This window comes from Phaethon aethereus (assembly GCF_964289735.1).
Source record: "Phaethon aethereus genome assembly, chromosome: 1".
In the NCBI taxonomy this organism is placed as follows: domain Eukaryota; kingdom Metazoa; phylum Chordata; class Aves; order Phaethontiformes; family Phaethontidae; genus Phaethon; species Phaethon aethereus.
The window spans coordinates 205,607,064-205,634,194 of record NC_138575.1 but is presented as its reverse complement, the minus strand read 5'-3'; the positions used below and the strand labels follow the sequence as shown (position 1 = coordinate 205,634,194).

General features: G+C 40.6%; 1 protein-coding gene across 3 annotated transcripts in view; it reads left to right on the top strand.

Annotated features, from left to right (window-relative positions):
* Nucleotides 1-27,131, top strand: part of GRIA4 (glutamate ionotropic receptor AMPA type subunit 4) — a gene marked incomplete at its 3' end in the record, with an annotated part of 250,182 nt that overhangs the window by 176,838 nt on the left and 46,213 nt on the right. For 2 of the 3 annotated variants that reach the window (XM_082009469.1, XM_082009470.1), the window contains exons 9-12: nucleotides 6,529-6,639; nucleotides 15,626-15,832; nucleotides 23,394-23,764; nucleotides 25,096-25,294. In XM_082009469.1, coding sequence (XP_081865595.1) covers nucleotides 6,529-6,639; nucleotides 15,626-15,832; nucleotides 23,394-23,764; nucleotides 25,096-25,294 — 888 coding nt within the window. Of the gene's footprint in view, nucleotides 1-6,528; nucleotides 6,640-7,939; nucleotides 7,973-15,625; nucleotides 15,833-23,393; nucleotides 23,765-25,095; nucleotides 25,295-27,131 lie in introns of those variants that run through there. The other variant, XM_082009471.1, reaches the window with a different exon arrangement.

Below are 27,131 nucleotides of genomic sequence, written 5' to 3'. Positions count from 1 at the left end.
AAGAGAGTTCCATCCCAACAAATAAGAAGTTAGGCAAAAATGCCAGGAGGCCTGCATGGATGAACAGAGAGCTCCTAGCCAAACTCAAAACACAAAAAAGAAGCATGCAGAGGGTAGAAGCAAGGATGGGTAACCTGGGAGGAATACAGAAATATTGTCTGAGCATCCAGGGATGATGTAAGGAAAGCTAAAGCCCAATTCACAGAACCACAGAGTCACAGAATCATTAGGGTTGGAAAAGACCTTTAAGATCATCAAATCCAACCATCAACCCAACACCACCATGCCCTCTAAACCATGTCCTGAAGCGCCACGTCCACACGTTTTTTGAACACTCCAGTGATGGTGACTCCACCACCTCCCTGGGCAGCCTGTTCCAATGCTTCACCACTCTCCAAGTAAAGACATTTTTCCTAATATCTAGTCTAAACCTCCTTTGGTGCAACTTGAGACTTGGGAGAAGAGACCAAAACCCACATCACTACAACCCCCTTTCAGGTAGTTGTAGAGAGCCATAAGGTCTGCCCTCAGCCTCCTCTTCTTCAGACTGAACAACCCCAGTTCCCTCAGCCGCTCCTCATAAGATTCATTGCCCTTCTCTGGACATGCTCCAGCACCTCAACGTCCTTCTTGTAGGGAGGGGCCCAAAACTGAACACAGCATTCGAGGTGCGGCCTCACCAGTGCTAAATGCAGGGGCACAATCACTTTCCTACTCCTGATGGCCCCACCATTTCTGATGATACAAGCCAGGACACTGTTGGTCACCTTGGCCACTTGGGCACACTGCTGCCTCATGTTCAGCTGGCTGTCAATCAGCAGCCCCAGGTCCTTTTCTACTGGGCAGCTCTCCAGCCACTCCTCCCCAAGCCTGTAGCGTTGCATGGGGTTGTTGTGACCCAAGTGCAGGACCCGGCATTTGGCCTTATTAAACCTCATACAGTTGATCTCTGCCCATCGATCCAGCCTGTCCATATCCCTCTGCAGAGCCCTCCTACCCTCCAGCAGATCAACACTCCCACCCAACTTGGTGTCATCTGCAAACTTACTGAGGGAGCACTCAATCCCCTCATCCAGGTCATGAATAAAGATATTGAACAAGACTGGCCCCAGAACCGAGCCCTGGGGAGCACCACTTGTGACTGGCCACCAGCTGAATTTAACTCTATTCACGACAACTCTTTGGGCTTGGCCATCTAGCCAGTTCTTTACCCAGTGAAGAGTACACCTAAGCCACGAGCCACCAGTTAAAAAAAAAAAAAAGTAAACAAAGCATATACTTACACATGTACCTGCACAAGACAACCTAAGATTTGGGTGCTAAATTCCAACTTGGGCAAGAAGCATGGATATTGTCTTCAATGGATATTGAACTTCATTAAGGCATTTGACAATGTGTCCCACAAAATCCTCACAGAGAATTTATTGATGTATGGGCTGGATAAGCAGACAATGAGGTGGAATAAAACCTGGCTGAAGGCCACGCCCAGGGCCTGGTGATCAGTCATCTGAAGTCTAATTGGAGACCAGTAGCTATTGGTGTCGCCAAGGAGTCAAGACTGGGTCCAGTCCTGTTTAAGATCTTCATTAATGGTCTGGATCTGGGACAGAGTGTGCCACCAGCAAGTTTGCTGATGACACCAAACTGGGAGGATTGGCTGATATCCCAGGGGGTCATGCTGCCATCCAGAGGGACCTCAGCAGGCTGGAGAAATGGGCCAACAGGAACCTTATGAAGTTCAACAAGGAGAAGTGCAAAGTCCTGCACGTGGGGAGGAGCAACCCCAGGCACCAGTATGTGCTGAGAGCCACCCAACTGGGAAACAGCTTTGCATAAAAGGCACTGGGGGTCCTGGTGGATGCCAAATAGTGCATAAGCCAGTAATGTGCCCTTGCAGCAAAGGCAGCTGATGGTATTCTGGTCTACATTAGACAAAGTATCATCAGCAAGTCAAAGGAGGCAATCCTTCCTGTCTACTCAGCACTGGTGAGGCCACACCTGGAGTACTGTGTCCAGTTCTGGGCTCCACAGTAGAAGAGAGACATGGACACACTGGTGAGAGTCCAGCAAAGGGCCACAAATACGATGGGAGATGTCTCTCCTATGAGAAAAGGCTGAAAGAGCTGGGTCTGTTTAGCCTGGAGAAGAGAAGGCTCAAGAGGGATCTTATCAATGAGTACAAATGCCTGAAGGGAGGCTGCAAAGAAGATTGAGCCAGGCTCTTTTCAGTGGTGCCCAGGCACAGGACCAGTGGCAGTGGGCACAAACTGACACACAGAAGGTTCCCTCAGAACATCAGGAAACACTTTTTTGCTGTGAAGGTGACCAAGCACTGGCACAGGTTACCCACGGAGGTTGTGGAGTCTCCATCCTTGGAGATACTCAAAAGCCATCTGGACAAAATTTACTTTGAGGCAGGTATTTTTGCAATATTGTTTCCTAAAAGACAAATTCAGCCTCTATATAAGTGGATGAAACTGCTATGAAGTCCAACTGCAATCCAAATAGAATTAGATCTATTTTGACAGCTGAATTCAATCCTATCCTTTGAAGAGTTTTTTCCTTGGGGATTTGAGGTATTTATAGGAAAGCATATTGCTATTTAGTGCTCTCACAGTGACTGTGAATCTATATACTTATACAAGTGTCATGATATGATGCCATGATATAGATGTTTGTACCAGAAATATTGTGGCCAGCAAGAGTCGGGAAGTGATTGTGCCCCTGTACTTGGCACTGGTGAGGTCACATCTTGAATATTGTGTCAGTTTTGGATCCCTCACTACACTTGAGGTGCTCAAGCGTGTCAAGGGCAACGAGACTGGTGAGGCGTCTGGAGCACAAGTCTTATGAGGAGCAGCTGAGGGAACTGGGGTTGTTCAGTCTGGAGAAGAGGAGGCTGAGGGGAGACCTCATTGCCCTCTACAACTACCTGAAAGGGGGTTGTGATGAGGTGGGTGTTGGTCTTTTCTCCCAAGCAACTAGCCACAGAACAAGAGGAAATGGCCCCAAGTTGCACCAGGGGAGGTTTAGATTACATATTAGGAAAAATGTCTTTACTTGGTGAGTGGTTGGAACAGGCTGCCCAGGGAGGTGGTGGAGTCACCATCACTGGGGTGTTCAAAAAACGTATAGACATGTGACTTCAGGACATGGTTTAGTGGGCTTGGTGGTGTTGGGTTGATGGTTGGACTTGATGATATTAAAGGTCCTTCCCAACCTTAATGATTTTATGATTCTATATATCTTACAGATTTCAGTAATCCAGTCCCAGAGTTACTTTATCGCAGGTTTGAGATGCACACATGCAAGTTCACATCCATGCACACAAACTAAATTCCTTTAAAGAATGGTTGCCGTTCCTCAAAATCCGCCTTTATCTCTGTCTGCATTTTCATATGGTACTCACTGTTATAACACTCTACATCATTCGTTTTCTGCTTTCCTTCTGAACTTTTCAGCAGTGAGGAATCGCACAATGAAAAACAATCATTCACCATTATAATGAGCTTCCCAAACTGCCAGGTTTTGGTGTACATATTCTGCCTTTATCTGGTCACAGTTTGTGACAGGAACTTGACATTTTCAGTTATCAATTGTATCTATGACTCTGTGGTTGTCTGGATGAAAAAGAATACTTGTTAGCATTCTACTAGGAAGAAAACCTCCCTCTCCACTGTATCTGCAATGCTGAAGCTTCCTGGTAGCTTCAGACACCTAAATCAGGGCTCCTGCGCTATAATAGCAATTGCAAAGAGTAAAAGAACATTTCAACTAAATATACTAGACGCTGTGATGGGAACAGTTTGTGCTTATTTGCTTGAATAATAGAAAAAAAATTCACTCATATTCACTCACACTCACTCATATTGAATTACTTCATGTCTTTGTAATTCTCAGAAATGCATATTCACTACTGTGGTGAGTGTGTCTGCACACTGCTCTAGGGACTGCTAAAACGACTTGCCTCTCCATAATTCTTTTTCAGAAAGGAAATTAATGAAATAGTAAATATAAAAATCAAGAGGAAGTTTGGCTGTTTTAAGAATATACAGGATTTTTTAATGCTTATGAGACCAGGAACCAAAAGCACTCCCGTGCACTTCTAGACTCTCATATCACATCACTGCATTGATCTGAACAAAATGTTTCTTGACGTCATGGAGGCAGAATCCTATGTGATGGTGAACCTTAGTCTGGGTTCTACAGTAATGTTAGAAATAATATTGGCTGCATAACTGATCTGATCATTTAGCCAGCCTCCATCACACTGAAGTCTTTTCATCCAAGGCACAGGCTATCCTTTGGCACTGACAGTACCCTTGGAGATCTGTCTGGAGCCTGCTTTCCACTAAAATTTTCTTTCCTCTTCTGGCAAGATAGACAAGGCATTCCTCTCTCCCAGCTCTTGGTCTCATGAACTCCTAATTAATCGAGGAAGAGGGGCATGGTGGTGTTGGGTTAACAGTTGGACTTGATGATCTTGAAGGTCTTTTCCAACCTTAATGGTTCTGTGATTCTGTGAAAGAAGGGAAGGGGGAGTTGCTGCTGACTGATCCCCCCCAGGTGCTTCTGAAAAGTGAGCTGTGTTGGCTTGAATTGCATTTCTTTGATAGGAACCTTTTAAAACCACTGCCACTGTCTGCACCTTTCCTGGGAAAAAAGATCAGTCTCTTAATTCATTAGTTTCTCAGCAGCCTGGAGAGCCCCTTTAGGTGGGATTAGAGCACTGTTCTACTGACATGGTTGTGTTTATGTCGTCCGTTTGACATGGAGCTGAGTGCTGTCAGCAGTGGGTCAGAGGAAGAGGCACAGACCCATTCCCCAGCAACCATGTCAGAGGGTCCACAGACAACCACGATCTGGTTATAGAAAAGAGAATGGCAAGAAGGAGAAAAGGGAGGGTGTTTGCTAGTGAGCCCCATGTTAGATGTGAGAACAGCTTCAGCTAAGGGACCTGTGTCTGGTGTGCTGAAAGGATGGGTGGGAAGGTGGAATTAAACATCACCCAGTTAGAGTGAGACAAGGGACCACTGTCACGAACTACTTGTTGTTTCATAGACATCCGCCTTGTACTTGGAACATCATGCACACAACATTCCCAGGAAGCCTTGCGAGTTACCTTTCCTACATAACTTCACCCAGGGCAACATTAAATGATTGGAAAGAACTCTAAATCCAGAAATACCATTTGCTGATACAGATACTACACATGTTGTCACCACCTGCAGTGAGGAGGTGAGCGTGCTGTAAGATTCTGAATAGCCAGGATTTAAAAAACAGTAAAGTATTTTAGGTCTCATATCTTCTTTTGGCCATCCAAAGACATAGTATATAGCCTGTGGGGATTTTTGGGGGGTGAGTGGGAAGTTTTAAGTGTTCATTGAGACACTTCCAAAAACATCAATGAAAGTCAGAAGGGGAACCTTCTTTTCTCAAGCTGCCTTCATCCCGTCTGTTCTTATAGCAAGCACTGCATCCCTGGGCCCTCCCAGGAAAGGATGTTGACTCGTAACTTGTGCCCGGCAGCATCCCTACCGATGCACAGGGCACAGCTGCAGGCTGTACTGAGTACGGAGGTGTGTGCTACAGTGAGTGATGTCTGTATGTAAGGGAAGGCTTCTGGCTGCAGGCATACCACTTTTGATTACTTTTTTTCTCCATGGGAATACAAGAATGAGTGATTCAAGCCTGTCTCTAGAATAGTTCATCGCCAGCAATGAACAAAGGCAGCTGTTTCACCTTCAGGCTGCTCTGGGAAGGCTTGTGGCAGCCTAAATGCAGACACCGAGAAGAAAACCTGATTTGTTCCACCTCCCTGTAGGCACTTACCAGAGGTACTTTTAGAGTGAAGTCACTCTCACCATGCTTTAGAGTCAGTGGGGAAAGCAAGCACTTTTCTAGGGGGGTGCTTATCCTACATGAGCTGAGTCACTGCATGGTGGTGCCTGTCTGTCCAGTGAGTGTAAAGAAAGCTTTAATAACAGGGCTCCTAATGTAGGTACTGAAGGTCAGTGCCAGCAGTTAAGTGGAACAAGCCTGTAAGTCCCTGTGTCGGGGTCTCCTGGGAGGCCGACGATGGAGCAGGGAATTGAGATCAGCCATTGAATTGCAAAGCTGTCATCCAGACGTCTTTCACTCTTCTGCCTAAGCACAGGAGATCTGGAGCATTAGTGAATGAAAATTTTCTTGTAGAGAACAAAAATTCTCGTATCTCATTTATGCCCTAGAAAGGCTTCAAACTACTGAAAATGGGATTTAACTTGTGCCTCTGGTTGAAGTAAGTAGCTCAGATCATTCAGGAACAGCTGAGTGGCAGTGATACCAGGTCTAACTGTGCAGCAGTGGTGCAAGATGGTGTACCCAAAGTGTTAGATACATACCACCATGCACCTGCCTAAGAGTGTGACAGCACTCACTTTGGTACAAAATTATCTTTGGATTACTCTATTCTTATCATCATTTATATTTGTAATTATACAAAATGTAGACTTTTCTACTGTAAATTATATCCATTTTGTTTTGCAGGTGGGTTACTGGAATGACATGGATAAACTAGTTTTGATTCAGCATGAACCTACACTTGGAAATGACACTTCAGCCATTGAGAATAGAACAGTAGTTGTCACTACAATTTTGGTAAGGTGTTTCTTTGTTTAATGCTTATACTCGTGTGTGACACAATCTCATTTGTAGTTATGGTCTAATTTAGTCTGGCAGCTCCTAGGTTAGTGGGAGGGTGAGAGCCATGTGTCTTAATTATCTTGACTATCATGTCTGTACAGAGTTTTTTTGGTACACATTTAATATAATGATTCACTTGAAATCAGGTTTTTAAAATTGAGTTGCGGTAATTTTTTTCCTGTATTAAGTCTCTTTCATTTTTTACTGAAGTAAGTCTCAGAAATATAAGTGAATTATTTCAACCTCTAATTGATAAATCTTGACTCACAAGAAACTGGAAGAAAAACCTAAACCTCTGAATGACAGAATTAAATAGAGGGTATAAAATGAGATGTCTGTAATGCCAGTGTTCATTTTAGTTGATACATTATAAATTCAAAAATAACATCAGCAAGAGCTAAAATTCTAAGTAGTATAGTTCAGTCAGCCAATCAGAACTGGATTATCTGCTTGCAATTGTGAATGAAAACATGAATTTAGCAAATGCATTTGAACATATTTCATAATATGCTTATTCAGCATTTCAGTAACATTTCCATTTTAGTTAAATCTAAATAGATTTGGGGTTTGATTTTCCAGTGTTACTGATGTTTTTAAAGAGTGGTTGCAAAGGAGAATGTGGTTGCTTCATTCATTTACATTTTTAATGCCTAGTTTTTCAAAACCATTGTTTCTTGCAATTCTGTATTTTAAACAAAATACTTAACAATTTTCCCTCTGAAGTCAGACATGCCCTTTTAAGCTGATGTTTGTCAAAGCCAACTGGCAAAGGGTGACCTTTACCTGACTGCTTTTAAGATTTTACATCTCAGTTCACTGCCCTTTTCATCTGCTTCATTTAAACAAGACATTTTAACCCTTTAGAATAGCTGTGTCTAAAGTGGGTAGGAATATTCTGCATGTGTTATTAAGCAATAATTTTTCTAATTTAACACAGAGTTGAAAATAATCTAAAGGAAAGTGTCATGACATTTTCTTACTCAAAAATGCAGTTAGTTACTAGTTTTCCAGCAGTGTGTATCAGCATTTATATGCTAAGTATGTCTTAACAAGTCTTCTGCTGAAGAAGCAAACCAACCAAAGTACTATACAGGAATTCAGAATGTAACTCCTAACCAAACTGTGTAACTTTTTATTTTATTTTATTTTTTTGCATGGGACATTTAAAATATATGTATCTTTTTCCTAAGAAAAAAAAAAAAAGACTTGGTGATGGAAAAAAAAATATACTTCAGTACAGTCCTCCTCTTTTCAGCCTCTGATGAAGAATCCTATTTTAAGAAATTGATCAAGGAAGAAAAGAGTCCCAAGATGCTGCGAACATTCCTAACTAAGGCTCAAGTATTAACCACCAGTGTAGTAGCATTGAGCTAATTTTTCCATATGGATTACTGTTCCTCTGACTGGATGACCAGGCACTGAACCACCAAGAAAAGTTCTGTGACTAATCTGAAATGTCTAGAACAGATGACGTTAACCTTCAACTTTGCCAAGCTGAGAAGAGAACGATGTGAATAACAAGCTTTCAGTCGAAATTTTCCTCTCATACCAATCCTGATATCTTTGACTGAAGCTACCATACATGAATACTGTAATTTCCATAAATAGCTCCAAGCTTAGGAGAAGCGAGTAAAAAAAAATAATAAAAAGTAATATAAAAGGTTCCTGTGTGCCAGAAAGGAAAAAAAGGAAAACAAGAAAGCTTTTAAAATGTGTTACCTTGCCTGTCCTGTTTGCATTGAAGCATTTTGATGTGCATAATAATAAATGTTATCTTCAAAAGAACTTTTCCAGTCCCTGTATTGAAAGGGCTGGTGGGATCATTTTCAAAACCAAAAACTGAATTAATATTCCAAAGCATGCCCTGTGTTGATGCAGCATGTCATTTGGGGATAAATGCAATTATTTGAAAGCAGCACTGCTGCTTGACCAGAAGTGTCCCCTTTCAATGTTTCAAATTCACAGTGCAAGAGAAATATATCAGAATTTGGTTTGAATAAGAATATATGGTGAATTCTGCCTTATCATGCTCATCTCCCATTGACTCCGCTGGGAGTTGCACACATGATGCTGAAGGCAGATTAGAACCATGATTCTTAATATTGGCCTGCTAGGGCAATTTCTTTAGCATCCACGAGCATGTGATCACACACACAAAGCAAAGATATGTTTAACTAGAATAACTTCCAGAATTCTGTTATTTTGCTCTTCTCTGTATTATAGTCATGTTGCACATGCCAGACAGAGACGTTTTGACCTCTTCACAGCCCTCTTCACATTGAAGGGAAGTTGAACCATTGTAGATGACACATATATTTTTGGTTGCATGCGTATTTCCCAACATTAAACTGAAAAGCTTCTGCAACCTGCAGTCAGGCTTTTCAGTCTTCAAAGACAGGTGTCATGGCAGCGTATGAAAAGTTCACAAGTTTTCAGCATGGCTCGCTTTAATTTTTGCCTGAAGCCAAATAGCACAAGTTGATTTGCCCACTGTTTCTTCAGTTTTTATGTCTCTATGCTTACTTTGCTGTAATGCTGCATGTAAGATGCATTTTATATTAGCTGTGGACTCAAAGAACTTACTACAGTGTTTTCTACTTGGCAAAATGTTATGCTCATTTGTAATATAGTGAGAGCACATAGAATTTATTTTACAGTTTTAGTTTAGTGCATAGGCACTCAACCTATCTCGTATTAGTCATGTGGTGAAGGAGCAGCCCAGCGAGAGGTGGCAGCAGGGGCAGCTTTACTCTACCAGCTGTCATGCAGCCCTGCTTTTTAGAGTTCATGGGAGACCCCTGTGTCCTGCACTCCATGTGATGCACAGCCTCCTGCACATCTGGCCCTCTGGAAAGGACAGTTTTTCTACCTGTGTGCAGAAGCATTCCCTCCAGGGGGGGCTTGGGACCTCCAAGTGCACAGTAGGCTCATTGTATGACTGAAGAAGGGACGCCATGTGCAGCCCTCCTCTAACACTAAAGTAAAGTGAGTGACTCAGCTAGGAAGAGCGATCATCTGTAATTCAGCAAGTTGAGAAATATGGTGACAAGATGTTGAGGAAGAACATAGGAGAATAGGCTGGGAAGACTACTCCAAACTTTCTAATCCTTTTCATGATTCAGCCAACTCTGTACCTACGCTGAGATTGCAAAACTTAAAAAAGCCATAAAAATCCTTTAGAACCAAAGCTCAATGTACAATGAGCTGTGTCTGCATTGTGATTTCCAGCTCAGTATTTTAACGAGATAGTCTTGGTGTTGGCAGATTAAGATTCAAGGACAGGACCCTATTCAAGACTGAGTCACCTAAATGTAGATGACCTTACAAAGGGTATTGATTCAGTTGCCCACTTATAAGCACTCAGTGACATGTAAGATGCTCTAGGATGTACTGCCTGCCCCCATTTCTTACACTGTCAGGATGACACTTGCCTATTTTACACCATATACGGCCACTCCATGTGGATGTTTCAGCTACTGTATGTTGTTTCAGGCATGTGGGATGAGTTGTGCCCCAAGTGTGTAAGTTTTCATCAAAGTCCACAGAGATGTAGAAATTGATTCGGTGGCCCATAGGTGGATGCCTAGCACTGAGGATATCAGACCTATCCCTAAAAGGGCAGCACAAAGGACCTGCAGAACGGCACTTGGAGGTCAAGCAGGCTACCTTAGGGTGTCTCAGATGATAGACACATTCATTAAGTGACTGAGAATCACCCTCATTGTTTTGACTGATAAACTCTTGATGGAGTCTTACCTCAAAAATTCTAACTATAACCTCTTTTCTCATAACAAAAAAGTATTTTTTCATTAGAAATTTTATTAATTAAATTCTTTATTAGACTGGAGAAAAAATTGAAGTTTGTTGCATGATAATAATAATAAAGACTTCAAACCGAATCCTGGACACTTTATTCAGAAAAAAAACCCAAAACCACAAAAGCAAAAAACCTTCTATTGACATCTACAGAAGGTGTTTTTTCAGAATAAAGTGTAATAATGTGTGCCACTCTTGTTCTAAAAATGAGACATTTCCTTGCACAAATATTTGTCACGTTTACAAATTATTTTTACAATGTTTAAAGATTTTGAAATTAACTTCAGAATAGGAAAGCCAAACATAGATCTGTTTGGTATTTGCGTTAGTTACTTTCGCCAGCTTCCCTTATAGTATGAATCATCAGTTGTGAGCATTTTACTGTACACATGAATTTGTGGCAATGTGGTGGAATGATTTGTTTACATCTATAAAGGTAATTGTTGCAGACATCAACTTGTATTTACAAATGTTAAGTATTGTTATAAAATTGTGACTTATATAAGTAAAGCTTGCACCATTTCAAATATCTGTTCTGCGCTAGTCATTAATCATTTCAATGTGGACTTTTCTTTGATTCACTACCCCACAGAATACTATTAACCAGCTGAAATCCTGCAAATATTGTGGTGTTAAACTTAATTCAGCAGTAAGTCAAACCCATGTTTTACATCAGTAGGTTAAGAGTTTATAGTTCAAAAATGTAGTCAATCCAAAGATGGTGGGGAGAAGTAATATTTTTATTAGACAAGATGCTATAACTGGAAATGGTGAAAAAGCATGCCTACTGTTTTCAGCTATTTCAGCTGATCTAATAAAATATATTACCTCTCCATAGATATCTTGCATCTCTTATACCTTTAGACTAGCATGGTTACACTAACATTACTACTAATTTAGAAAATGCTATTGTAATAGATTGTACAGAAAAAAATCATCTTTTTCAGTGCCACAGATAGAAAAGAGCGTCAAGATATGGCTGAGTACATGCTATTGATCAATTCAGATGTTTCTTGACTTTGCAGTGTGACCTTGCAAGTTCATCTAAGTTGCTTGCTAGCAAACCAGTAAAATTTGCCTTTCAGTGCCCTGATGTTATTATAATAACATCTGCACACCTCATTGGTTTGAAATACCCCCAAAGTCTGAAATTTACATATTTTAAAACTAGTGCTACTGTTTGATTTTTTTTTTTTGCAAACAATCTTTACCAGATAGCCACATTCAGTCCCACCCGCATCCCCTGCATCAAATTCTACCTTGAAAATACATCTCTTATTATTTGGCAGGTAAAGCAGACACAACAATTAAATAAAATGTTATTTATTCTGTGTAAAACAGGTAGGAGGAAAAAGACAACATAGTCAGCAAAAGGTAGTAGGTGTTCCCATTATTTTTAATTGCATTGTTTCACACTGGAAGATCTCACTCAATTGCTGCTTCTTTTAAAGGAGTCACAGCAAGAGGTACTACCTTATTCTATAAGAGAATTGCATTATAAGAGATGTTCCTTGCTGTATTTTGCTCTAAATCAGTATGGTCAGAGTGTGTAGAAAGAGAATTGGATGGGCAGAGAACCATAGAGTCATAGAATAGTTTGCTTTGGAAGGGACCTTTAAAGGTCATCTAGTCCAACCCCCCTGCAATGAGCAGGGACATCTTCAACCAGGTCAGGTTGCTCAGAGCCCCGTCCAGCCTGACTTTGAATGTTTCCAGGGAGGGGGCATCTACCACCTCTCTGAGTAACTTGTGACAGTGGTTCACCACCCTCATTGTCAAAAATTTCTTCCTTATATCAAGTCTGAATGTGCCCTCTTTTAGTTTAAAACCATTACCCCTTATCCCCATCTTTCTGATAAGCCCCCTTTAATTACTGGAAGGCTGCAATAAGGTCTCCCCAGAGCCTTCTCTTCTCCAGACTGAAAAACCCCAGTTCTCTCAGCCTTTCTTCATAGAAGAGGTGTTCCATCCCTCGGATCATTTCTGTGGCCCTCTTCTGGACTTGATCCAACAGGTCCCTGTCCTTCTTACGTTGGGGGCCACAGAGCTGGACGCAGTACTGCAGGTGGGGTCTCACCAGAGTGGAGGAGAGGGGCAGAATCACCTCCAGTGGTTCCCCTAAGTCACCCAACAGATCCCTGCCAGAAACCATGTTTTCTGACTTCTCATTTCGTGGTCCCTCCGTTGGATGGGATTACTGCTGCTTGTACCTGCCAAGGACAGTGTTGGACTCCCCTGCTTCCCTTCTCAACGTTCCCTCACAGAACTCATGGGGAGGAGGGCTGAACTTTATTTAGCCTTTAACAGGAAAAATAAGGCATCCCCCATTTTGCTTTGCTCTGCAGAGACAGTTTAAATGCTTTTTTGTAGCAGCCCTGTCAGTGGTGAGGTGCAAGGCAGAAGCACAGTGTCTGGGTTTTGGGAGAAGGAGCAGGCTGACCTGGCCTCCTCTGTGCCTGTCCGCTTTGTGTCCCTCTCCAGAACTATTATTTCCTGGTGTGACTTTAATTTTATGACTTTGGCTTGAGATTTATAAGAAAGGCTGAATCAGAAGAGCTAACAGTCACTAACTCTGGTCTTTGAAAAACAAAACTGCTTTTGAGGTGCAGCAAGCAAATGTAACTGAAGCTTATAAGGAGAGTCCACAAATGTAGGATACTGGACAAGACTTGGTTGCATTTTTATCTAGCAGTTGGCTAAATCACAGTCAGGAGACATAATATTTTACACCTCTTTATTTTTAACCATTTTTGTGAAATAACAGATGTAGAAAGACGCAGATTTTGGCTTTTGCTCTTGTGGGAACAAATAGCCTACATGAGGGAGGAACGTTTGATTTATATGCCCAAAATACTTCCCAAAATCAAGATCTACTGCAAAGAGCGGGCAAGACTCCTTCTCCCTGCTCCTCTTCCTCCTTCCCTCTGGAAGACAGGTGGCTGAGATTAAGCTGATTTAACTGGGGATATTAATACAAGAAATGGTGCAGGCTGCTGGTAATAGTCAGCAGTTTTCCTCTGAAGATACAAACTCTGGACGGGCAAAGGCATTGCCCTGCCTCACGGCAGTGATCACAGTGCGTAGTTAATGCTGTAGCTCAGTGGTCTTCGCAGTGCCCCAGCCACACGCCTCAGGATGACAACAGCTTGTTTGGTGATTGCCCCAGTTTTAGAAGTCCTTGGCAGTCCTTGGCTGTGCAGCAGCCGTAGCTATGTGCTCAAGAAATGCAACAATCTGCTGTTGTCACCCTCAGATTTTTCTGGGCATTTATATATAGGTCAAGGAACCAGGTAGTCAGATGGAGTTTGACTTTGGGGGTATCAGTGTGGACACTTTCCTATGCTGTGTGGTTGCTTAGGTGAAGTGATGGCCATAATGCATCAGTGGCCTCCAGCACTGAAGTACTGCTCAGGGATTGTGGCCCAAAGAGGTATGCCCATAGCAGAGAATAACGTAAGAAGGAGACGATGGGAGGAGAGGTGCTCTGGGAATACACCAGAGAGTGAAACATTCCTGCAGTACTTAGGAACCTGACTCTGTCTTTAATGAAACACTAGCACTTCCCTATTCCCAAACTGTCTTGAATTTAATCTGGGACCTTTCTGTCACACTGAAGTAAATAAACTACACAACTTTCTCTGCTCACATTACACAAAGCTCCGTTCTGCCATCCTTATAGGGAGGTGGGTCCTGGACAGAGTTACCTCAGGGATAAACCAACATAAGTAAAGGGAATAGTGCCTCCCATGTATAATCTCTCTCTTTTCTATTTCTCTGCCTTTTCACCTTATAATAGTAAATTACAGATACTGTTCAGGCTTGCCTATCAAGTTCTTCTCCTGGGTGGAGAAAAGGTAACCAAAATGAAAAATTTACCTGACACACTGAAAAATTTTTGAATTGGTTTATTCATGCCATGTATCGTCCATTGTTAAACACCTAACAGAGGTTACAAAATTGCTATTGCTTACAGCTGATGTTGATGTAGTTTCAAGGAAGCAGACATTCTCAGACTACACGTTTACCTTTATTTTTATTTTTGGACTAATTATGTATGTAGGAAAGATACAAATATGGCAGAGTACTACCAAGGTTAGTGTCAGAAAAACAACATTCTCCAGGGCCAGCACGGAGAAAACTCAAGTTGCCATATTTTGTAATGTAAATTGAAACAAAGGGTGACATTATGACAAGTATTTTATCTGGAACTGGCTATGACTATGAATTATGTGAAGTAATTTAAAATACCACCAGAAAGTATAGTTTTACATACTGATTGCTAAAGTCTGAATCCACACAGAACAAAAAAGGAAAAATGTGACCTTGTTTTCCCAGTGTGACCTTGATTTTCCAATCACATCATGTTCACTGTTGTGATAGAATGGTTTACACAGGGAATGTAAGAACCATTTTTTGAGACAGGTTTTAATTGCTTTCAACGGCACTCACTAACCCAAAATGTTTTAGTACTTCTTTTTCATGCAGCATGTAAAATCAGTGTCAACTTAATACCATTCTTGTCCATGCATATTGCTTAGATTCATCATAAAAGACTTGCAGAATCTGCAGTGTTCATTCAAAGGGGAAGATACATGTTTCCTTGAGAATGTATTTCTGTGTTCTCACTAAGATGTATGTAGCCTCCTAGTAACTATGCATTCTAAACCCCAAGAAAGCAAATCATTCAGGCTGTGCATCTGAAATTACATAGACAGTAACCACATTATATGCTTACTTACTGAAGTCAAAAGTATAAATTATATCTTGCATTATCCCACAGTCATTTGCGTTGTACAGGTTCAACCTTTAGTCACCCTTTAAATTTAGCATATACTGCACTAAGGTCTTTCATTTAAAACAAAGTAAAAGTTATATGTCCTCTTGGATAGTTTTTGTGTTTATAATTTGTAAAGCTCATAAATCTTGTGAAATGTATAATCCAAATTACAGTGTAAGTAGTATATCTTTCCAGAAGGATTTCTGTTCATACATTTTAATTTAAATGTGCTAATACTATCCATGAACTTTTGATAAAATGTGTGTCGCTCAGTCAGTAGATGACATGTTACTTTTCAGAGTATATTCTGTATACTTCTCCTTTACAGTTCTACTTCTTTCATTATAGGAAGCCCCATATGTTATGTTCAAGAAAAACCATGATACGTTTGAAGGGAATGACAAGTTTGAAGGATACTGTGTAGATCTGGCATCAGAAATTGCAAAACATATTGGTATCAAGTACAAAATTGCCATTGTTCCTGATGGAAAATATGGAGCAAGGGATCCAGAGACAAAAATCTGGAATGGGATGGTGGGAGAACTTGTTTATGGGGTAAGCATACCAATTTTTGAAGCAGGATTTAATTTATCATAGTATTAGTCATAAAATAGGAAGTATATGTGCATTTTATTTAACCTCTGGGCCACAGAAAAGAAACAGAATTCTGTTTCAGATCTCTCTGCTTTAATTTATTTTCAAGAGAAAATCAAGTAGTTTCATGCAAATTCTACTACTTATTCAACGAGTACCTTGTAACATTAGAACATCCATAGTTTGCACATGACTTAAAAATTCACTAATGTTGCAGCTAATGTTAGAGACCATCTATTCCTGATACGTTGTAAAACCTAGTTGGGAAGAATATACTCATTTATTCGTTTTCATAGACTGGAGACAGATAATTTAAAAAAGATAAGACTCTTGGTCTGGATTGAGTGCTGGAGAATCCACCATCATGTATTAAACTTATATAACAAAGAATTAAAACAGACTTTTAAGACAAACATTAATAATACAATTTAAGAGCAAACCTGGTAAGTTCAGCAACTAAGAGCATTATGTTATGCAGTGATCTGGAGAATGATTCTTCAGAATAGCATAACAGTTAACAATTCTGTTGACACATAAAGTTATAATATTTAATTGAAATAGTTCCAACAAACCCAAAGAAAAATTTGCCGTATCTGATGTTAACCAAAAGTAGCAAAACTCAGAGCTGTGCCTGCTGGTGACTGCGGTTGCTAGTATCTGCACTGAGAGCAGATCAGAATTCCTAGAGAAACTTTTCATTTCAGTGATGGAATAAAAAAATCCTAAAATTGTTCAAGTGAGAACATTTCCACCAATGAACTAATAACATGCCTCAACCTCCCTATAAAAAACTACTGCATATGAGTTAGTCCATCCACAGTGGCAGTTTTCGCAATTCCAATGACGGTTAAGGCCACGTGTGCAAAAACCTAATGGCTTTAGAAAACCAGCTCCATTTCTGCTCCATTCTGTCAGATAAGTATAGCTGATAAATTTTGTCTAAGTCCTCTCCACTAGCATCAGTTTAAGGGACTCCTCAACATGAAGTAGACTGTGTGCTGTAGGACTGTGGGAAATGGTGTCCTAGAGTTTTGTTGATTTCCCCTCCTCATGGGAACGAGGAGGTTATACTAACCTCACAAAACTCTGTGCGTCCTTGGAAGTTCTTGGAGGAACGAACCTCAGTTGTGTCTTTAAAGAGTGGAAAAGCTGAATGATCACGAAGCATGTATATCCACTTTAGTGGCTTGGAAGCAGTTCAAATCTCAGGATATTAAAAGTCAAATTTTTTTTCAGACTAATTTTATCAAAATGGAGGCAACTCCTTTCTGGCTTTTAATTGCAACAGCAAATATGTTGATGTCAATGGCTATGCATTGTTTTACACCAGTAGTTTTTTTAAGTCATCTGAGAAATTTTACAAATTGTGAGAAAATTCCCTTGGCCAGATGCATAGTTTCAGTGGCCTATCATCTAGCTGAAAATTATAAAGAAAACTTGAAATTACACTTTAGTTTTCTGTTTGGTTCTTTTTTTCCTTTTATCCTGAAAAATATAGCTCGTCAAACCCAAACTGCCCTAGTATTAGACTGAAATGCAAAGTGCTGTTAGGAGGCTCACCCAGAGGTTCATGCCAGTACTGGAATGTGACCTGCAGCTGTTAACATAGCTGAAAGCATCAAAGCACACAGGCATGAGGAACCTGTTGCGAATCACCTGCATGAAGAGGACATTCCAGAATACATTGTCAACACTTCATTTTTTGCAATGGGAAAGAATGAAGTGAAGGCTCGTTACAGGTTTGACGGCCAAGTTTAAAAGCTCTTGCACAACTATGTCTTTAGGAAGGCTGCAGTCTGACTGTGATTCTGGGATTGAGCTCTGGGAATGAGCTGCAGCAAAGATCTCGGAGCTATATTTTATTGAAAGAACTGATGTAAGTCCACTGTTGCCCAGTATATTTGCTGTAATGTCCGAAGGCTCCTTGAGGCTGTGGCTATCCCAGTATATCAGTAGCACCAGGGAGTGTCCCTGGGCACTGGAACTTGCTCCATTAATCTGCTAAATTGCAACAATGGTCCCTGGTATATTTTTGGCCCATAATTACTGTCCAAAACAATTTCTGAGCCCAGCTGGACTCTGGGATGGGAGAGAGACCATTCCCTATAAGCAGCTTGAATGCAGCCATGCTGGTTTAGAGGTTAAATGGCTTTCATGGTAGCGACACAGGCTGTCCTGTGCCAGCTGGCCTTAAGGCCAAGAGCTGCTCCAAGTATGTTTAATGTACTTTTACAGGTGTAGCTTTAAAGGAAATCATTCTTTCTGTTAACTTCTAAAAGTTTGCTGCTTAAGATTTCCATAGGGGATCCATGAAGAGCATCCTCCATGCAACTTCCTTGAGTCCTTGCCAGGCGATTTACAGAGCATCAGGTTCCCTGGCCTATGCCACATAGAGAAAGGAGAAAAATCAGCCAGCCAGAGACTTTCCTACAAAGCTCTGCTATAAGAGGATGTTCATCTCTGATAGATCCCCAGATCATAAACACAAGTACTCCGAGTAGTTGGCTATGCTTCAAGCAAGGCTTTTTATAAGCAGCCAGGATTGGGACAGGATTTGCAACTGAATTAGCAAGTTAACGAGGTGATCTGTTTGGGAAACATTTTACAGCTCCTAATTCCCAACAGCATTAAAGGATTAACAGACAGTTTTGCCCCTGCCAGTGAGATTGGACCTTTTCTGTGCCGCACAAAAGGCTCCCCTCCTCTCCAGCTCTCCACATCATACCCCTGTGCCTCAGTGCCACCAATGCCACTTAGTCCTGTACGTGTTACTGGGATCGGACACGTGTCCCAATTTTATCCTGTATTCCCGTGAGACCCGTAGGGTCCATTGGTCATCCTGGTAGCTGGATGCCTTCAGATACTGCACAGAGCAGCTTGGTTGTCACCTAAACTCTGTAGTTGATTTTTCCACGTGTCCCAGAGGAAACAGTGTATAAAGTGCCGTGGTGCACAGTTTTGCTATGACTGTATCACCTGCCTCGTGGTGGAGGGTTGTTTATCTTCCTGTTTTGTTTTTAGCACTCTGTTAAAAACTACCAGGAAATCTTGGTCATTTGTCCCTGACGTATGCAAATGCCTGCTGCCGTAGTCCATGTGGACTAGTAGTCCATGCTGGCTGGGAACGAAATACCATTAAGCACGTGTAACTGGTGTTTCCAAATGCACTAACACTCAGCCACAATTAAATATTCATTCTCCTGACACAGAATGCTATTCTTTCACTGCTTAATACAAAAGGCCACAACTCATTTCTGTTTAAAATCAGAGAAGCCGAGAGCCTCTGGAGTTGAAATCACTTCCTGCACAATTTTTCTCAGATAGCTTTACCACCTTCATACAATTTGTACCAAGCATAGATTTTATTCACAAGGTGTTAATAATATATTCTGGAAAAGTAAAAGTCCCTTACCATCAGACTTAATCTTATCCCATTGTATAATATTGGAAGGATCCAGAATCCATCTGTATTTGGTGGTGGTACAGCCTTGATTGAAATGCTGTTACAGATGCAGTTGCTTCAAGCATGAAGTATCAATAGATACAGATTTCACTGGCAACAAAATCACTAATTGTTTGGACCATTGTTATAGTGTTAACCGTTTAAATCCATAATTATGTGGTATACATTAACTGGGCAAAGCACAAATGCTGATGATTACAATGCACAGCTATTGTCATTATTTAGCTTTCAACAATGAAGGGTTTATTTAGGCCTTAATGTGGCACACAGTAGTCTTACAAAAATAATAAATCACAGAATCACAGAATCACTAAGGTTGGAAAGAACCTTCAAGATCATCAAGTCCAACCATTAATCCAGCGCCACCATGTTCCCTAAACCATGTCCTGAAGCGCCACATCCACACGTTTTTTGAACACTTCCAGAGATGGTGACTCCACCACCTCCCTGGGCAGCCTGTTCCAATGCTTGACCACCCTCTCAGTGAAGAAATTTTTCCTAATATCCAATCTAAACCTCCCCTGGCGCAACTTGAGGCCATTTCCTCTTGTCCTATCACTAGTTACTCGGGAGAAGAGACCAACACCCTCGTCGCCACAACCCCCTTTCAGGTAGTTGTAGAGAGCGATAAGGTCTCCCCTCAGCCTCCTCTTCTCCAGACTAAACAACCCCAGTTCCCTCAGCCGCTCCTCATAAGACTTGTGCTCCAGACCCCTCACCAGCTTTGTTGCCCTTCTCTGGACACGCTCCAACACCTCAACATCCTTCTTGTAGTGAGGGGCCCAAAACTGAACACAGGATTCAAGGTGCGGCCTCACCAGTGCCAAGCACAGGGGCACAATCACTTCCCTACTCCTGCTGGCCACACTATTCCTGATACAGGCCAGGATGCTGTTGGCCTTCTTGGCCACCTGGGCACACTGCTGGCTCATGTTCAGCCAGCTGTCAACCAGCACCCCCAGGTCCCTTTCCGCCGGGCTGCTCTCCAGCCACTCCTCCCCAAGCCTGTAGCATTGCATGGGGTTGTTGTGGCCAAAGTGCAGGACCCTGCACTTGGCCTTATTAAACCTCATACAGTTGGCCTCAGCCCATCGATCCAGCCTGTCCATATCCCTCTGCAGAGCCCTCCTACCCTCCAGCAGATCAACACTCCCACCCAGCTTGGTGTCATCTGCAAACTTACTGAGGGAGCACTCGATCCCCTCATCCAGGTCATCGATAAAGATACCGAACAAGACCGGCCCCAGAACCGAGCCCTGGGGAACACCGCTTGTGACCGGCCGCCAGCCGAATTTAACACCATCTGTGATCAGACTGGGGAGGCTGCACTTTTTCCAATTCTTTCATATCTAATTGTGACCTATGTACTGTCCCTTTACATTCATTGGCATGAAACAGGTTTAACTACATTACGAATCATCTGACATTAGATTACTGTGATAATGAAATGGGATAAGTTCCTATCTCTTTAACTCTTTAAAGTAGTGTAGGCAGTGTGCTAATTAGGTCTTTAAAATCTTCACAAGTCACACTGAAACAGTGCTGTCACTTTTCTACCTCACATCGTAAAAACTAACCCCCCTTAAGGATCCTTGTTTTAATCCCAATAGCCATCTGCAGACACGAAAAATGAAGCGTTAGCCAACACTTTTGAAGACCAATGACAAGGTCTATTGTTTACACCGTGTTAAGGAAGATACCACTATGTGACAAATACAGAGAAGATTAGCAGTAATAGATTGCTATTCCCTCGAGTCTTTCAGTTAATTCATTTCAAGGACTCCACATTAGGTGTTCATAGTAGCTGAAATTTAGGAGTATAAAAGACATTGACTAAGGAAGGAAAGCATCCTTCTAGAAAAAAAGGAATTCATGAGTGAGATGAAATACAAAAATATGCAGCAATACCAATAGCCCAAACTATCGTACAATCCTTAGACTACAGAACCCAAATTTAGTTTAGAATTCTCAGGATACTTAAAAATATATTTTAGACATGTTATTTTTCTTCATAAAATATATATTTCAGTCAGACTTATGTAATCATGAGACTTAAGCCAAATTTTTAAAAATGCCTTGTATTACAAAATTTACATTAAAATTCAGAAAATTAGCACTATTATCATAATGTTTACCCAAGACATTAGCACCAGAGATGCCTGATACACTTGCAAAATTATTATTTTAATTGTGTTCCTTAAACTATAATATCTTTACATAAAATCATGATGATAACTGCTTCACAATTATTTCAGAATGACGGATATGATCTGATGATTAATATATAGCAATTTTAATACAAATTTGCATTTTGGGGCCATTGCACTAGAATGAGTCAGTTCTTTTGAATTATTCAAAATTATACAGCTACCAAAATAGGTTTAACTTTTAACTATATTAAATTAGTTTTAAGTTAAATTCCATAAAGTATATATAGCTCAGCATAACTTAGTGAATAAAATAACAAAAACATTATTTTAAATGCATTTATCTGTCAAAACTGTAGGATGATAAAAAAGCCTACATTTCAATTTATTTTTTTATCACACAAGCTATTTATGTAACACTTGGATTAAACTATTTAAGCACATCCTTAATTTTCAGCATGTTTTCATCTCATTGAAATTGATGGGATTTAAATATATCCTTGTATATTTTACTGAGTATGAATGTTCTTAAGAACATCCTAAAAGGCACACATGCTTAAATGCTTTGCTAAACTATGGGCTATGTACTATATCTGAAGATGCTACCCCACAAGATGAATTTGGGCCAACTAAGTATTTAGAAAAGAAAACTATGACAGGTCTATTGTGGAGATTTACGAATAAATCTTAGTTGTGTCTGTGAAGATGACTGGGCCTGGGGTGGGGTAAATACAGGCAGAGTATCTCACATACTGAGGCCTGAAGCAGAGTAGTGCCAATGCCGAAGGCAAGTGGTGAGTCTGCCTTATCTGCAACCAAAAAAAAATGTTCTCAGAATGTGTTCAGTTACCCTCCTTAGCCCATAAGCTGTACAGAAGTCCATGCTGGTCACAGGCGGGATACACCTAGATACAGCACCGCCATGATGAACAGGAGAAAGGTTCCCTCTGCAGGTGCATCTTTTGTCACAGTTCCTCTTACAATTCCCATCTTAAGTGCTGCTGTAATGACAGCTTTAGCGTACAAGGCAAAGCAAGGAGTAAACCTTAATGTAATGTTGAGTCCCTAATGACAGAAATGACCCATTAGCCCAGCTGTAATACCTTACAGTTCATGGAAGGATCATCGTTAGCCACCATAATCACTGTCATGGTCAGTAATGACTCATTCAAGACTGGCATCTTCATTCTAAAAACAGATTAGAGAAAACATTTTAAAAATTATTCCTATCTCTAATGGGAATGGATTCAGCACACTTTTTATCCTTTTATCGCATGATTTTGCACGGCTGTTTTCTCTATACTTGCCTTTTTCCACTGTTTAAGATCTGATTCGTTCCTTTTGAACTACCTTTCCACCAAGAAAAGAAAACTGCATGCAGTTTTGTGGCATCATGGCAATAGTTAATCACCTTTGCTGCTTCATGTTATTTGGAACCTCCTTGAGCCTATGAGCTGTTTTTCCTCAAGAATGATTGTTTGAAATGAATGAAAATACGATAATAAGTGACTGTTTCTGGGATCTTATAAAAAAGTCTCTATACATTCACTGACAATAGGGTCATTCTCATTTTTCATTCTTCCTTGAGTTCAGTTACTTTAAATCTAAATTAATACCTAAAATGATCTACCTACACTGCTGCCCGCATCTATAAGATTTAAGAGTCTTCTCCTTAGCAGGAAAATCAAGTATTTCTAAAATTATGTAAAATAAAAACCAGCAATATGTATGTTTTACTACAAGCATATTGAGTAAATATAGACTGTATAGAAAGAAAGATAAAGACGTTATAAAGAACATTTAAGCCACAGTGTCCTGATGTTAGTGACATACGTTTGGAATTAGCTGCTTAGCTGAGTGTATAAGCCAACTCAAATTAATCTATACATCTATATTTCTTTTTTCTTTATAGAAAGCAGAGATTGCTGTTGCGCCTCTGACCATCACTTTGGTACGAGAAGAGGTCATTGATTTTTCTAAGCCTTTTATGAGTTTGGGGATATCCATTATGATCAAAAAGCCCCAGAAATCTAAACCAGGAGTGTTTTCCTTCTTGGACCCTTTGGCGTATGAGATCTGGATGTGCATAGTCTTTGCCTACATTGGTGTCAGTGTGGTCCTGTTCCTAGTTAGCAGGTTTAGCCCATATGAGTGGCACACAGAAGAACCAGAGGATGGCAAAGAAGGACCCAGTGACCAGCCTCCCAATGAGTTTGGCATATTCAACAGCCTCTGGTTTTCCCTGGGTGCCTTTATGCAACAAGGATGTGATATTTCCCCAAGGTTTGTGTCAAATCTTTTTATATTTGCATTTTATCTTCAACACTGAAGCATAAAATCTTCCTTCATTTATTTTCCTAGCAGTGTTTTGAAGTTCATTCTTTAGGAAGCCTTTTGATTTTTTTCTTCTTTAATAGCTATGATAAGGGCAACGGAGAATCTGGATTGAATGTCAGTCATTGCTATTTTTTTACATATGTCAATGTGCATAAACCACAAACAGGTCTCAGAAACAGCAGGTACACACAGGGGCAATTCCACTGAGTTGACTTCAGAGGAACTATGTTGTTGCTAAATTAGTTCCATTGCATTTACGCTTATGAAATGCACACTATTGTGCTGAATATTTGCTTTGCATGAACGGATGTCCCCTTTGTGTTCCCTATCAAGTTCTGCAGCGCTGCTTCCAGAATATCACTGTTTATGAGAGAGCATTTGACCGTCTGTTTCCGAGAGGCCACGCTTTATTGCTAAGCTATGCCTTACAGAGTGGGTGCCTCGGATCTAATATATTATCCCAGTCTTGAATTTGTCAACCTTTTAAGATACTCTGGAACTTTAGTGTGCAGTAACTACAAGTTCTTTATCAAATATTATGACCCAGTCTTTCAAACCTCAATGCTTCATTTTAGCCATTTTCAGTGAGATTTTGAGAGTGTTCAGCATTGGCCTAACTCTGCTGTTATTGAAGTTAGCAATAAAACTGATACTGATTAAGACTGGATGTACATTACTCCTCAACAGCCTTCTCATCAAATTACAGGTATTCAAATGGGAAACATATATTTTTTTACATAACATAAATCACTCTGTTACCACAAAGTGCTTGCTTCTTAAATAAGAAAAATGTGAAAGTTCAAATGATTGCAGTAGCTTGTGGAATGTTTGGTAAATTCGGATGACAGGAACATTTTAATCCTAGAGGCAACATAATCCATGTACAAAGCGTTTTGTGTCTTTTTTTTAAGAGGAAACAGAGGAAGCTACTGATTTGCAGCTACCATGCTTTACTTTTGTCTCCAAAAAGAGATTACCTATCCAGTATTTTTGACAAAATTTTTGCTATGTTAAGCATTTCCTGAAATAACAACAACACTGGGATTACTGTTCAAGAGAATATGTGCGTGATACGTATTAATACAGTGGACTCCGTACTGTAGGCATTAAGATTCAAGAGAAAAGGCATTTATTAGTATTTAAAATGCAAATGATCTCCCTCCCATTAACTGTTACTTGATGATACATGTTCAACAATAATGGTGTCCTCTCTCTTTCTCTCTCTGTCTGCGTGGCTTAAGAGACAGGAAGATGTGCATTATCTTATTCATGTTTAGATCCCTCTCAGGTCGCATTGTTGGAGGTGTCTGGTGGTTCTTCACGCTCATCATTATTTCATCCTACACTGCTAACCTCGCTGCTTTCTTGACTGTTGAGCGAATGGTCTCGCCCATAGAAAGTGCAGAAGACCTTGCCAAACAAACTGAAATTGCTTATGGGACACTGGACTCAGGGTCAACCAAAGAGTTCTTCAGAGTAAGTTGGCATGTCCGTTAGAGCAGCTCTCCTTACCGGCTGCTCTTACAAGATGCTTGGGAAGGGTGAAATAATGTTACTTTGCGATTACATGTACTATAGTTTGTAACTCCTGCAGTACTTTAGCTACCTTTTTACCCCCACAACACCATTTGTTGGATTTTTCAGTTATTTTAATTTGTGGAAAGCTTATTGATCCTGTCACATTGGGCAAAAGATGTGCCCCGTGGGATACTAAAGCCAGTGATAATTAAAGCAGCATTGCACTATTGATTCATCTGAACCTACAGTACTGAAACGATGTGCAGCACTGAAAGCCTGTGATGGTAACATGGAGTCTTGCAGGTTTTGTTTCTACTTATGGATTTGGCTGTGTGCATTTTGCTTTAGGGGCTTGGGTGGTGGGCAGGGAATGCATTTTTTAATTTGCTGGCTTTCAGATGAATAGTAAAGAGAAAATGTATCTCAGGGGGATGTGGTTGGAGCATTAGGAAATAGCCTAAGTAGCCATTCATATGTCTGTGCTGTCTGTATTGATTACTTCATTTTAATTTGCTTTCCTGTATTGGTGTAGTTGGTATGTAATCCTCATCGTTTGCCAGCTGGAAAACAGGGAGCCTGGACATCACAAGGAGTACATCATAAACAGTCCCTCCTGCTTTATTTCGTGCTCTAGCAGATGAAAGTTAAGCCTAGCTGTCTGAACTTGTGTGAGTTTAGTGTTTGAACATGGCTCTGAACAAATGCTGGGAGACAGTAATCCTTCCTTGGAAATTACACAGTTTAGGAGCATTATTTATCTGAAAGGTGCAGTTTAAGGCATTTTTAGAAGAAAGGGAGATGGAGTGATAATTTCTTCTTATTGTCTAATTGAACAGGGACTGTTCTGTGTTAGATACTCCCACGCACCTTGACTGTTTTCAGTTTGACCAAACTGAACTCAGTGAATCATGACAAAATGATGGATGGGATTTGTGAACTATAGGCAGCATCAATTCAATGGAAGCTGCTGAGTGACCTCCAAAATAACCTTTTTATTGCAAGTGACATCCCCATAGAAGAACTTGCAAATATTTTCTATTAGGTGTAAAAAGATGTTGCCTTATAAGATATAAATGGCACTTAACCAACACACAGTGGTTGAGCCTTCACATAATGAAGCTGTCCAAGGAGTTTAGTCTAAGCCAGTTTCCTAAATTTCTTCTGTAGACACTAGAGAAAGAAAAGAACTCCTGTGCATCCTGTACAGGACAAGTATATTATGTTGAAATAAATCACCCTTTAAAGTATCTTTCTCTTTGCATCAACTCTAGAGGGATCCCACTGAAATGGCTAGGGTGCTTGGTAACTCATTTTTTAATAGATACAGTTCAGTGACAGGTTTCTAATTACACCTGTCATCTTCTGTAGCCAGGGTGTTGGTGTACACCTAAGTATGACACTACAGATGCTCTCTAGGAGCTTACTTTTTACCCCAAGTGGTAGAAACTCAGCTTGTGCTCCCCAGAAGTGCTGATTTCACATCACCTGTCTACAAAAATGGTGGCATTAAGATATAGGAGACTTGTCTGAGAATAGAAATATTTTGATCCTGAGATGGCCAGATTTCCTATTTTCTTGAAAACAGTATAATCCCTCAGTACTCATTATTTATATTCATCAGTGCTTAACCCATAGATTCTTCTTTAGCTCACTTTGTGGAAAGTTAGGCATTTAATACTGAGAATTCCAGTTTCAGTCCATCACAAGCTGAGGTGCTAACCACAATATATCTGTACAAATAGTTCTTTCAACTAGAATGAAGCTTTGATGATAGTTAAAAATATGATGCTGAGAA